At 34.7% G+C, this 14925-nt stretch overlaps 1 protein-coding gene and 2 pseudogenes across 1 annotated transcript in view; 1 reads left to right on the forward strand and 2 right to left on the reverse strand.

Annotated features, from left to right (window-relative positions):
• Positions 1-274: 274 nt before the first annotated feature.
• On the reverse strand, positions 275-7098 carry LOC111385910 (annotated as a pseudogene).
• A 1667-nt stretch (positions 7099-8765) lies between these two features.
• LOC111385906 lies at positions 8766-14739 on the reverse strand (annotated as a pseudogene).
• Positions 14654-14925, forward strand: part of LOC111385912 (protein FAR1-RELATED SEQUENCE 1-like) — a 2745-nt gene continuing 2473 nt past the window's right edge. The window contains exon 1 of the mRNA XM_023010329.1: positions 14654-14755. Coding sequence (XP_022866097.1) covers positions 14654-14755 — 102 coding nt within the window. The remainder of the gene's footprint in view (positions 14756-14925) is intronic.

A 14925-nucleotide genomic window follows, 5' to 3' on the forward strand; every position in this document is an offset into this window, starting at 1 on the left:
ATAAATTAAAGCCCACGGTGCAATTTTCCCTATTTGATGCTATACCTATAAATTGTTAAATTGTGAAAGAATTCTTATGATTTTTTAAATTTTAAATTTTAATTTTAATTTTGGGTTGCCTATGACTTTTTCATCATTAATTTTAGCACAAAATTTTAAATTAAATATCAATTTAAAGTATACGTCGATCTGTATTCATTTCCTCCAGGGATGTGGTAAAATATTGAAATTAATCTCCTGCCTTAGTGGATAGAATAAAAATTTGCTACAGTCATAACTAAGATTCTATTGTCACATTAGCATTGAAATTTTTTTATCCTGCCCGAGATCAAGCCTTGGTAAGCTATGCTGGGGTAAACCATGCTGAGGAAAGTTCGAGAACAATCTGCGTTCATTTTACATCACATTTTGCATGCAGAAACATGGGATATTTTCATTTTCTCAGGAACAAGATGATAGGGCCAAAAATAAAAGAAACTTCTCATAATATAAAGGAACAGTAACAAGAGTTCACGACTCCAGAACGCAGCAACGGCCTCGTTTTCTTCTCTAACCATCTTTATTAGTATAACTCGACACCCCAGCCATCGAACAACCTGAATAAGAATTTTCCATTTTTTCTTGAATCGACTTCAGATATAAGGTATTTGTCCTCTGAGCAGCCCCACGGACACCCAAACTAAGAAGAATTCTTTAGAACCCATGTAACCAGTGTTGAAATACCAAAACCAGTTGCAATTTTCTTCTTATCATTCCAAACCGGGCCAGCCATGTCAATGTGCATCCACTGGACCTTCTCATCAACAAACTGCATGTACGGAGTTACATGTCAGGTGCCTTCACTGAGACAGACTAGGGAACAACTTATAGTCTCAAACACGTGCTTTCGTTTCTTAATCTATTATTAGTCGGAGCTCATTTGGGTTTCACTTTATTAGGGCCCCCCACCCCACAAACACAAAGCGTTGTAAGGTATACATTTAGAGAACTTTTAGAACATCTTTGGTACGCAATACAATAGACTAGATTTAACATTTTTTTTCTTCCTTAATAGTGCCTAGTATTGTATAGTCCACCTTACAAACAAATTCTTATGGTATACAGCATTTATAGAGGCTAGAACTGGGATAACTTTGGAATATAACACGTATTATCTAATAAATTTTTCTAAGAAATTCGGAAGAAAATCTGTTTTCATGAAGTGCAGAGGTTCAAATTCATGAAATAAAAATGCAGAATTTAGTAGAAAACTAGGGGAAGGGAAAAATGTAATTTAAGGAAAGACAAGAAGAGAATCTATGCAATCATATCTAGACCTTCAGATGAACTAAAATGTCCAATGATCCATAAAAAATTTCCTTATCCCCAAGAACAGATCCAGTAGACATGGAGAGGGGGCGATTCTTTCACCATTTGGAGTGTTAGTTTGCCAACTAAAAAAATCACCTGCCTCAATTGGTCAAATTTGCAAACATCTCCAAATGAGTATCAGTTGTTGCGACACTTAAGTAACCCACGCCCATGCACAAACTAAACTCCCACTAATGACCCATGCATCTTCAACTCATGAACATAGCTGATATTAAGCTACATGGCAGCACCCAATTTTTCCATATTCAATCAAGTGATTTCCTCTGATTAAAAGGAACATAACAAGATTTTTTTATTTTATTATTTTTTGCCATCAGAAAAAGAAGCCCATTGGTTAAATTTTGAAATTCTTTTCGGAATAGCCAATATTCTAGATTTGAAATCGACTTGCTATAAGAATTGTTCAAAACTACAACTTAGGCAATTATCGTAACAACTAAAATGGAGGATGCTCCAGAATCTTTTCGATTGCTTGTTCGAGAATTGCAATTCCATAGTTCTTTTTCAAATTGTATGTAAAAAGCTTAAAACGTAAAACAAACTTAATCTTCAGCATGGAATAAGGGGTGCGGAGGAAGCTATACCTGCTTCAAGGAAAGAGCTGCAGTGATGGAACCACCTTGGCGACCATCGGTGTTCACCATATCAGCCACTCCAGATTTCATGGACTCCCAATAACTTTCCTCCAGGGGCATCCACCAAAGTTTTTCCCCACTAACCTCTGAAGCTGCAAATACCTCATTTGCCAGGTCATCACTGGGTGTAAAAACACCTGATTTTTTATATCAAGAATAAGCCAGTGCAAGGATCTTCACAACGAATCTCCATGTTAAGAACATTTTATGAATTTCAAATTGAAAAGAAGCCAAAAAATCTATTGGATCGGAGGTGGTTCTCAAAGAATACAGGACAAATAAGATTTATAAATTACATACCAGCAATAGAGGGCCCAAGAGCAACAAACAAGCCCCAGTCAATGTGGCCAAATCAACGATCTGCAAATGATTAAAAACACATATCAAAATCCAAAGTGAACCCTAAAATTTTAGTGTCATGACTTATTCAAAGGTTTTAAATTTGTGTATCATATATCTCGTGCGTTTTAGGTACTCGTTCCAGAAAACGAAATACATGGACAACTGATGAGAGAATAAAACCCATAAAAATGGTGTTTTCCAAAGAGATGCAAAAGTAAAGGCATGTAAGTGTACTTTATCCACTCCTTGGTTGCAAGCATATACCAAAGCATCTGCAACTGTAAGTCTTTCTTCAGCGTCAATATTGTTTACCTAAAGCATGATCAGTGCCAAAAAAAAAAAAAAAATTAGTAACTTAATAAGTGAGATAAACTCATAAATATAACAAAAGGCATATTGAGACAGACCAAGCTTCTGAAGGTGATTGAATTGATTGTTTCAAGTATATCTTGAACTTAAGTGGGTCCCATAAATTTTAAAATCGTTGTTTGAATATATGTGGAAAGCTTGCTTTAAATGAAAAGGCAAGATCCTAATGGGACAACTTTTTGATGAAATTGCAACAGTTATTATGCGATGGAGCGATAGTGAAACGTATTTGAAGATCAAAGTTTTGACTCTTTTAAACTTGTTTGTCGAGTAAGACATTGACATGGTTAAAGAACTAACCAAAGCGTAAGTACCTTACAAAATACTAAAAGCACGTTGGCTAAACTTAAAAAAGAAAGTAAAAGTAACATTTAGCCTCTAAACATGTTTGAATAACCTACTTTTTTCTTACTTCCAAGTAAAAAAAAGTTACCTTTTGGAAGTAAGTCTTACCTTAGTGACAAAGTAAATACTTAGTTATTTCCAACTTATACCACGAATAGAATTATTTATTTTGAAATTTATTCACTTATAAGAAAATTTTAGTCTAAGAGCCTGTTTGGTTAGGATTAAAATATGATTTTAATATAAGTCAAAGTTAAATATTAACCACATTTTTCATTGGTCTCACAATTTTTCAACAACACATTTCAAAAACTTCTATCGCAATCTACTAAAAAATCTAATTTTAATCCCCACCAAACATCCTCTAAGTCAGCTTTTTAATTATCAGATAGACGTGCAATTAAAACCATACCACATGCAACAATAAAGCAACTTCTGTCTAGTACATCATTCTACAATTAATGGGAGATACAATGCCAAACTATTAAAGAAGACAGGTCATAACAGAACTTAACACTGGAATCCGAAAAACTATATAGTAGCATAACTGGCTCAGGATGAATTATAGAAATGTTTTAAGGACAGGTGTTAGTGCAAATTCATTAAATCTTCGAATTTGAGATATCCAAACATAATAAAAGCATTTTTTCCGAACAATTTTCATTGATACAATGGGGTAACATAGTTCTTCGTAACATAAAGTGTTAACATGCACAATGAAATATTCCTAAGTATTTAAACGCCAAATGCCGATGTAAACATCTTCTCTAGCGATTGGTTAAAAGATTTATTGCACACACATCCCAGCACGTGTCAAAAAAAAGCATCATATATATACAAAAAAGAATCCTAATAACTGCAAGGATAGTTATAAATGGAGTAAAGAGATCCTAACTTTCTGTTTTTTTTCCATTCTACTTGGTGGAAATGTCATGAACAGGGGGAATTGCAAATGAGGAACACAAAGCGGAAAAGGAAAGGGGTGTGCTTTAAAAAAGATGTAAGAGCATAGAAATTTACATGCAACGCAGACATTGACTGAGTAACACGTAAGAGCTTCTGCCAGATGACAGGATTGTTCAACAATATTAAACTGAATGTTAAAAGTTAAAACTTTAAATTCTACCTGCATGTTGAAACCAAATCCAGATTCATTGTGCAGATACATCTAATTTCAGTTGCGAGGATAAAAAAATGTATAAAAAAACTGAGAAGAAAGATTTTGTTACATTTTCATTTTTATCAATAGAATGAATGTTTTAAAAAAAATATGCAGAAAATTTAAACCTCATAACATCCAGTCTCATTACAGATCATCTAATATGAGTTGTGAGAATAAATATTGTGTAGCACAATACATTAAAGAGAAAAACTAAGCGAAGAGTTTTACCTTTTGCAATTGAGAGCATGAACATTCAAAAGAAAATATTCACAAAATTAACTAAGAATTAATGACACAGGATTATCCTATAGCAAAATGAAGAAATTACCTCAATTGTCTTTCCATTTGATGCTGTAATAACATCTCCGGGTCTCATACCTGTTCCACTTATCATATTTTCACAAGCTGCAACAATGAAATGAACCTGCATAAATATCACTCATTACCAGGTTTTCCGATCAATCTCTAAATATGTTAACTGAGACATGATTAATAGATATTTTAACTAACAGTACAGTGGGATGAAACGAGAATAAGACGACCATAATGTGAAAATGAATCGAGTCCATAACCAGCACGTCGTTCTTGAAACAATAACAAGAAAAAGAAATGAGTCACCTCTACTCCAGCTGGCTTAATTTGACCAAGAGCCTTTGCTGCACCCAATATGGCTACTGAACCTCCCATGTCTAATTTCATGAGCTCAATGGAACAACCTGGTCCTGTCTTGATATTGTAGCCACCACAGGAACATAAAAGAGGAAAATTTCAGAAGATTTTGCACTACTGAGGACCCCCATGAAACGAAATAAATATATTTCATTTCAACCAGATTTCAGAAGGCATCCCTTAAAATGTAAGTATTTGGTAATACATATTTATTCACCTGTCAAACGTCAACCCCTTTCCAACTAAGGCCAGCTTGGTTTTGACTGCTCCCCATGGAGGCCTGTAACATAAGTGGATAAAATGAGGAGGATTAGCAGATGCTGCTGCAACACCAAGATAAGAACCCATTTTTAATTCTTCGCACTGCTCTACATCCAAGATGGTTGCAGAAAGAACATCACTGTGCTCAGAAGCAATCCTTTTGGCCTCTTCTGCCTAACATATCCAATTAACCAAATTAACAAGATAACGCATATTTTACCCCGTGAAGAGACTGAGGCAATAAAGAAATGTACAATTTAAAAGGTCATAGGAAAAATGATCCCACCTTGATTATACCCAAACAACTTTCCGCGATAATTACTCTTTCACTAGTAACGTAAAGTAATCAAAAAAAGAAATAGGACAATAAGAAAGATAACTAACCAGGGGTGAGTACATTAGCAGATGCATTTACTAGCTCTTTTCCAAAAATTATCCCAGAACAAATCTCTTCTGCATATTTGAGTTTCTTTTCTATTTCACATCCAGTGCCAAGACCAAGAATATCCACTGATTTGAGACCCTGTTTCTTCGACTCTGCTTGAATCTGTTGTCTTCATAAGTCCCCAGTACAGCTCCTTTGGCATTTGAGAAATTCCCCCAATATTAATTTAATGAAGTAGCAACAAACTGATGTTGTGGTCAAATGAAAAAGAAGTAATCTAAGAAAAGTACCAGTAGCTATGGCTGAAGCAAAGCTTAGCTTTGATTCTGTAGTAAGCTCTCCAGAAGCAGCAAGTGTGATGGCAACATTACTTGCCTGAGGAGACTTAGCTGCTGCAGAAACAGCCTCACCAAGACTGCGATATGCATCAGTTGCTGATGTCGCTGATCCAAGACTAATTAGACATACCGTTTTCAATCCAAGATTGGGCAGCCTAAGAACAGTTGACTGTCCAGCCTTTCCAGTAAAATCCTCCTCTGATGATGCTTCAGACAACAAACCACCTAATTGAGAATCTAGCTTTTGCAGGATTAAACTCTTGAACTTTAAATTCTCATCCTTGGTCATGTCCGTCTCTGTTGTGCCTACTGCAAGTATGTCGCCTTTCCATTCTAACAAATCAATCTCTTTTGCCGCAAATGAAATCTTCAATCATTCAATAATACAGGTCAAATTTAGAGATGGTGCAATCACTAATCCCCCCAAAATTAAACACACATAAAGCTGCACTTACAGGCATATAAACACATACCTATATGTAAGTATACATAAGTATATGTATGCAAATACATAAACAAAACACAGACATTGACAAGCATCTGTCATGTGCACGAGCACTTGGGTGAATGATGCTTACAAACAGAAATAATTCGTCCTTGAGATTGTACCAAGGGATAGACATGGAACATACAAGACACAAATACCTCCAAGAAAAATGACAATAATTTTAAAGAAGAACGCGGCTGAAATATTCGACTTCTTTCAGATTGTATCTACAAAAAAATAGTGAAACATTGAAAAATATCACTCCGTATCATCATACCCCCTCTGTATTAATGCACATTTAGGAACCTAATAATATAAACGTCACATACAAACTTTAATTCAAAGAATCAATCAAGATTGAAAAACTCGAGACTCTGCATTTGCGTGAACAAAGATAAACCCATTAAATCTTAGTAAAATTCGGTTCACTCCAGGAAGCCATTGATTTCAGCATAAATCCAGATGAACTCTGAAGATTATCTTAATCTTAAGCAAAACAAATACTATCAACACAATGAAAATAAAGTGTTCAATTACATGATTACTTGACAGTAAAAGAATACCTTTGGTACGATTTGGTTAGGTCATGTGAGGCCAAGAGTGGCTTTCGCAATTGAGTGAGCCATTCGCTTTGCCCTTCTGGAAGAGGGGTGAGAATGTAATGGAGAAATCCTAGATTGGTCCAAATCGCAAATTCGTGTATATCGAGGGGCAAGGATTATAGTAACAAGAACATGAAGTCAAAGCTTGTTTGGTGAGAAAAGATATTCCTCCAATGGCAGCCATTTGTAACATTTAGGGCCTGTTTGATTCGTTCCACCTTTTTCTAATTTTGTGTCTTTGGTACTTTTTAATTTCCATAAAATTCCATTTTCTTGCTTGTCTTGAGAAATGGTATTTCTTGATTTTTAAGGAAAACCAATTGATTTTCCAACTTTAATTGGCAATTTTCATGCAAAACAAAGCCAAACGAATATTAAAAAATAGATGATTTTCTTGATTTTTTTTTTTTTTGCAATGAAAATAAATTTCATTCCCAATATCAGTAAAATTTATTTCTTTAATTGACAATTTTCATGTAAAACAAAGCCAAACGAACACCAAAAATTACTTTTATTTCAATATTTTTCACGTGAAAAATTATACCAATCAAATACAATAATTTACAATTTTCAAAAAAAAAAAAACAGTCGAACCGCCATTGTCACTTTTTCCAAAAATAAATCTTAACAATTTCTAAAAACAAACGATACCGATCTCCAAATGGTAAATCCAAGCAGGCCCAAATGCAATAAACGATCAAGATCCAGAGATATATTAGTTTTCCGACAAACTAATCAAACACGAACCTTGTTGGGTGCAAAGAATCATTGGAGAGTAACTGGTGATGACTGTTACACACAAATCCTTCCTTTTATCCCATGAATTTGGGCTGCCTTCTACCTGATCTTCAAGAAGATTAAAGGTCATTACCGTCAAAGAAACGCTCATTTTTCTTAATTCTTTATTTCCCTTTCCATGTAATATGTAAAAAAACCCGCGTATTGAAGAAGAAAACAGCGCAAGATGAAGTGGGACTTTCCTCTTTGCAAAACTTGGGATTCGAAGGTGAGTCAAAAAGCCCAGTAAAAAAGCTCTGAGATACGGAGGAATAGGAATCAAAAGATGGGTAAATCCCGAAAAATTCTGACTCATGTCGTTTTGTGTTCTTGTCAATCTTTCATTATACAAGACTGTCAAAATTTGAAATAATACGCCTCAATAATTTTGACCATTATTTTCGTATTTATAGTATTGTACAAAAAAAAGAGTAGAAAAGGCCAAGAGCCAAATCCTCAAGTTATTCTACAATAGCATTCAAGCGTTTTTTATCTTAAGTTGATCGTAAACAAAATGCATAATCAATCTTCATCAATAGATCTTACGAGTCAATTTTATAAAGTTCAATTCTACTTTCAATTTGTTTAGTACACAAAAACTTGCAATGATGAACACTTTAACGAGAGACACACAATAATTTTATGAAGTTTGAGGCAGAGCACAATGTAGTATTGATTGTGTTGTATGCCACCGTAATGAAAAAAAAAACAAGGATTAGCTGAAGATCGAGATCTTACTATTGGAGTAATAAATTAAAGCCCACGGTGCAATTTTCCCTATTTGATGCTATACCTATAAATTGTTAAATTGTGAAAGAATTCTTATGATTTTTTAAATTTTAAATTTTAATTTTAATTTTGGGTTGCCTATGACTTTTTCATCATTAATTTTAGCACAAAATTTTAAATTAAATATCAATTTAAAGTATACGTCGATCTGTATTCATTTCCTCCAGGGATGTGGTAAAATATTGAAATTAATCTCCTGCCTTAGTGGATAGAATAAAAATTTGCTACAGTCATAACTAAGATTCTATTGTCACATTAGCATTGAAATTTTTTTATCCTGCCCGAGATCAAGCCTTGGTAAGCTATGCTGGGGTAAACCATGCTGAGGAAAGTTCGAGAACAATCTGCGTTCATTTTACATCACATTTTGCATGCAGAAACATGGGATATTTTCATTTTCTCAGGAACAAGATGATAGGGCCAAAAATAAAAGAAACTTCTCATAATATAAAGGAACAGTAACAAGAGTTCACGACTCCAGAACGCAGCAACGGCCTCGTTTTCTTCTCTAACCATCTTTATTAGTATAACTCGACACCCCAGCCATCGAACAACCTGAATAAGAATTTTCCATTTTTTCTTGAATCGACTTCAGATATAAGGTATTTGTCCTCTGAGCAGCCCCACGGACACCCAAACTAAGAAGAATTCTTTAGAACCCATGTAACCAGTGTTGAAATACCAAAACCAGTTGCAATTTTCTTCTTATCATTCCAAACCGGGCCAGCCATGTCAATGTGCATCCACTGGACCTTCTCATAAACAAACTGCATGTACGGAGTTACATGTCAGGTGCCTTCACTGAGACAGACTAGGGAACAACTTATAGTCTCAAACACGTGCTTTCGTTTCTTAATCTATTATTAGTCGGAGCTCATTTGGGTTTCACTTTATTAGGGCCCCCCACCCCACAAACACAAAGCGTTGTAAGGTATACATTTAGAGAACTTTTAGAACATCTTTGGTACGCAATACAATAGACTAGATTTAACATTTTTTTCTTCCTTAATAGTGCCTAGTATTGTATAGTCCACCTTACAAACAAATTCTTATGGTATACAGCATTTATAGAGGCTAGAACTGGGATAACTTTGGAATATAACACGTATTGTCTAATAAATTTTTCTAAGAAATTCGGAAGAAAATCTGTTTTCATGAAGTGCAGAGGTTCAAATTCATGAAATAAAAATGCAGAATTTAGTAGAAAACTAGGGGAAGGGAAAAATGTAATTTAAGGAAAGACAAGAAGAGAATCTATGCAATCATATCTAGACCTTCAGATGAACTAAAATGTCCAATGATCCATAAAAAATTTCCTTATCCCCAAGAACAGATCCAGTAGACATGGAGAGGGGGCGATTCTTTCACCATTTGGAGTGTTAGTTTGCCAACTAAAAAAATCACCTGCCTCAATTGGTCAAATTTGCAAACATCTCCAAATGAGTATCAGTTGTTGCGACACTTAAGTAACCCACGCCCATGCACAAACTAAACTCCCACTAATGACCCATGCATCTTCAACTCATGAACATAGCTGATATTAAGCTACATGGCAGCACCCAATTTTTCCATATTCAATCAAGTGATTTCCTCTGATTAAAAGGAACATAACAAGATTTTTTTATTTTATTATTTTTTGCCATCAGAAAAAGAAGCCCATTGGTTAAATTTTGAAATTCTTTTCGGAATAGCCAATATTCTAGATTTGAAATCGACTTGCTATAAGAATTGTTCAAAACTACAACTTAGGCAATTATCGTAACAACTAAAATGGAGGATGCTCCAGAATCTTTTCGATTGCTTGTTCGAGAATTGCAATTCCATAGTTCTTTTTCAAATTGTATGTAAAAAGCTTAAAACGTAAAACAAACTTAATCTTCAGCATGGAATAAGGGGTGCGGAGGAAGCTATACCTGCTTCAAGGAAAGAGCTGCAGTGATGGAACCACCTTGGCGACCATCGGTGTTCACCATATCAGCCAATCCAGATTTCATGGACTCCCAATAACTTTCCTCCAGGGGCATCCACCAAAGTTTTTCCCCACTAACCTCTGAAGCTGCAAATACCTCATTTGCCAGGTCATCACTGGGTGTAAAAACACCTGATTTTTTATATCAAGAATAAGCCAGTGCAAGGATCTTCACAACGAATCTCCATGTTAAGAACATTTTATGAATTTCAAATTGAAAAGAAGCCAAAAAATCTATTGGATCGGAGGTGGTTCTCAAAGAATACAGGACAAATAAGATTTATAAATTACATACCAGCAATAGAGGGCCCAAGAGCAACAAACAAGCCCCAGTCAATGTGGCCAAATCAACGATCTGCAAATGATTAAAAACACATATCAAAATCCAAAGTGAACCCTAAAATTTTAGTGTCATGACTTATTCAAAGGTTTTAAATTTGTGTATCATATATCTCGTGCGTTTTAGGTACTCGTTCCAGAAAACGAAATACATGGACAACTGATGAGAGAATAAAACCCATAAAAATGGTGTTTTCCAAAGAGATGCAAAAGTAAAGGCATGTAAGTGTACTTTATCCACTCCTTGGTTGCAAGCATATACCAAAGCATCTGCAACTGTAAGTCTTTCTTCAGCGTCAATATTGTTTACCTAAAGCATGATCAGTGCCAAAAAAAAAAAAAAATTAGTAACTTAATAAGTGAGATAAACTCATAAATATAACAAAAGGCATATTGAGACAGACCAAGCTTCTGAAGGTGATTGAATTGATTGTTTCAAGTATATCTTGAACTTAAGTGGGTCCCATAAATTTTAAAATCGTTGTTTGAATATATGTGGAAAGCTTGCTTTAAATGAAAAGGCAAGATCCTAATGGGACAACTTTTTGATGAAATTGCAACAGTTATTATGCGATGGAGCGATAGTGAAACGTATTTGAAGATCAAAGTTTTGACTCTTTTAAACTTGTTTGTCGAGTAAGACATTGACATGGTTAAAGAACTAACCAAAGCGTAAGTACCTTACAAAATACTAAAAGCACGTTGGCTAAACTTAAAAAAGAAAGTAAAAGTAACATTTAGCCTCTAAACATGTTTGAATAACCTACTTTTTTCTTACTTCCAAGTAAAAAAAAGTTACCTTTTGGAAGTAAGTCTTACCTTAGTGACAAAGTAAATACTTAGTTATTTCCAACTTATACCACGAATAGAATTATTTATTTTGAAATTTATTCACTTATCAGAAAATTTTAGTCTAAGAGCCTGTTTGGTTAGGATTAAAATATGATTTTAATATAAGTCAAAGTTAAATATTAACCACATTTTTCATTGGTCTCACAATTTTTCAACAACACATTTCAAAAACTTCTATCGCAATCTACTAAAAAATCTAATTTTAATCCCCACCAAACATCCTCTAAGTCAGCTTTTTAATTATCAGATAGACGTGCAATTAAAACCATACCACATGCAACAATAAAGCAACTTCTGTCTAGTACATCATTCTACAATTAATGGGAGATACAATGCCAAACTATTAAAGAAGACAGGTCATAACAGAACTTAACACTGGAATCCGAAAAACTATATAGTAGCATAACTGGCTCAGGATGAATTATAGAAATGTTTTAAGGACAGGTGTTAGTGCAAATTCATTAAATCTTCGAATTTGAGATATCCAAACATAATAAAAGCATTTTTTCCGAACAATTTTCATTGATACAATGGGGTAACATAGTTCTTCGTAACATAAAGTGTTAACATGCACAATGAAATATTCCTAAGTATTTAAACGCCAAATGCCGATGTAAACATCTTCTCTAGCGATTGGTTAAAAGATTTATTGCACACACATCCCAGCACGTGTCAAAAAAAAGCATCATATATATACAAAAAAGAATCCTAATAACTGCAAGGATAGTTATAAATGGAGTAAAGAGATCCTAACTTTCTGTTTTTTTTCCATTCTACTTGGTGGAAATGTCATGAACAGGGGGAATTGCAAATGAGGAACACAAAGCGGAAAAGGAAAGGGGTGTGCTTTAAAAAAGATGTAAGAGCATAGAAATTTACATGCAACGCAGACATTGACTGAGTAACACGTAAGAGCTTCTGCCAGATGACAGGATTGTTCAACAATATTAAACTGAATGTTAAAAGTTAAAACTTTAAATTCTACCTGCATGTTGAAACCAAATCCAGATTCATTGTGCAGATACATCTAATTTCAGTTGCGAGGATAAAAAAATGTATAAAAAAACTGAGAAGAAAGATTTTGTTACATTTTCATTTTTATCAATAGAATGAATGTTTTAAAAAAAATATGCAGAAAATTTAAACCTCATAACATCCAGTCTCATTACAGATCATCTAATATGAGTTGTGAGAATAAATATTGTGTAGCACAATACATTAAAGAGAAAAACTAAGCGAAGAGTTTTACCTTTTGCAATTGAGAGCATGAACATTCAAAAGAAAATATTCACAAAATTAACTAAGAATTAATCACACAGGATTATCCTATAGCAAAATGAAGAAATTACCTCAATTGTCTTTCCATTTGATGCTGTAATAACATCTCCGGGTCTCATACCTGTTCCACTTATCATATTTTCACAAGCTGCAACAATGAAATGAACCTGCATAAATATCACTCATTACCAGGTTTTCCGATCAATCTCTAAATATGTTAACTGAGACATGATTAATAGATATTTTAACTAACAGTACAGTGGGATGAAACGAGAATAAGACGACCATAATGTGAAAATGAATCGAGTCCATAACCAGCACGTCGTTCTTGAAACAATAACAAGAAAAAGAAATGAGTCACCTCTACTCCAGCTGGCTTAATTTGACCAAGAGCCTTTGCTGCACCCAATATGGCTACTGAACCTCCCATGTCTAATTTCATGAGCTCAATGGAACAACCTGGTCCTGTCTTGATATTGTAGCCACCACAGGAACATAAAAGAGGAAAATTTCAGAAGATTTTGCACTACTGAGGACCCCCATGAAACGAAATAAATGTATTTCATTTCAACCAGATTTCAGAAGGCATCCCTTAAAATGTAAGTATTTGGTAATACATTTTTATTCACCTGTCAAACGTCAACCCCTTTCCAACTAAGGCCAGCTTGGTTTTGACTGCTCCCCATGGAGGCCTGTAACATAAGTGGATAAAATGAGGAGGATTAGCAGATGCTGCTGCAACACCGAGATAAGAACCCATTTTTAATTCTTTGCATTGCTCTACATCCAAGATTGTTGCAGAAAGAACATCACCGTGCTCAGAAGCAATCCTTTTGGCCTCTTCTGCCTAACATATCCAATTAACCAAAATAACAAGATAACGCATATTTTACCCCGTGAAGAGACTGAGGCAATAAAGAAATGTACAATTTAAAAGGTCATAGGAAAAATGATCCCACCTTGATTATACCCAAACAACTTTCCGCGATAATTACTCTTTCACTAGTAACGTAAAGTAATCAAAAAAAGAAATAGGACAATAAGAAAGATAACTAACCAGGGGTGAGTACATTAGCAGATGCATTTACTAGCTCTTTTCCAAAAATTATCCCAGAACAAATCTCTTCTGCATATTTGAGTTTCTTTTCTATTTCACATCCAGTGCCAAGACCAAGAATATCCACTGATTTGAGACCCTGTTTCTTCGACTCTGCTTGAATCTGTTGTCTTCATAAGTCCCCAGTACAGCTCCTTTGGCATTTGAGACATTCCCCCAATATTAATTTAATGAAGTAGCAACAAACTGATGTTGTGGTCAAATGAAAAAGAAGTAATCTAAGAAAAGTACCAGTAGCTATGGCTGAAGCAAAGCTTAGCTTTGATTCTGTAGTAAGCTCTCCAGAAGCAGCAAGTGTGATGGCAACATTACTTGCCTGAGGAGACTTAGCTGCTGCAGAAACAGCCTCACCAAGACTGCGATATGCATCAGTTGCTGATGTCGCTGATCCAAGACTAATTAGACATACCGTTTTCAATCCAAGATTGGGCAGCCTAAGAACAGTTGACTGTCCAGCCTTTCCAGTAAAATCCTCCTCTGATGATGCTTCAGACAACAAACCACCTAATTGAGAATCTAGCTTTTGCAGGATTAAACTCTTGAACTTTAAATTCTCATCCTTGGTCATGTCCGTCTCTGTTGTGCCTACTGCAAGTATGTCGCCTTTCCATTCTAACAAATCAATCTCTTTTGCCGCAAATGAAATCTTCAATCATTCAATAATACAGGTCAAATTTAGAGATGGTGCAATCACTAATCCCCCCAAAATTAAACACACATAAAGCTGCACTTACAGGCATATAAACACATACCTATATGTAAGTATACATAAGTATATGTATGCAAATACATAAACAAAACACAGACATTGACAAGCATCTGTCATGTGCACGAGCAC

This window comes from Olea europaea, unplaced genomic scaffold (assembly GCF_002742605.1).
Source record: "Olea europaea var. sylvestris unplaced genomic scaffold, O_europaea_v1 scaffold3339, whole genome shotgun sequence".
Lineage (NCBI taxonomy): Eukaryota > Viridiplantae > Streptophyta > Magnoliopsida > Lamiales > Oleaceae > Olea > Olea europaea.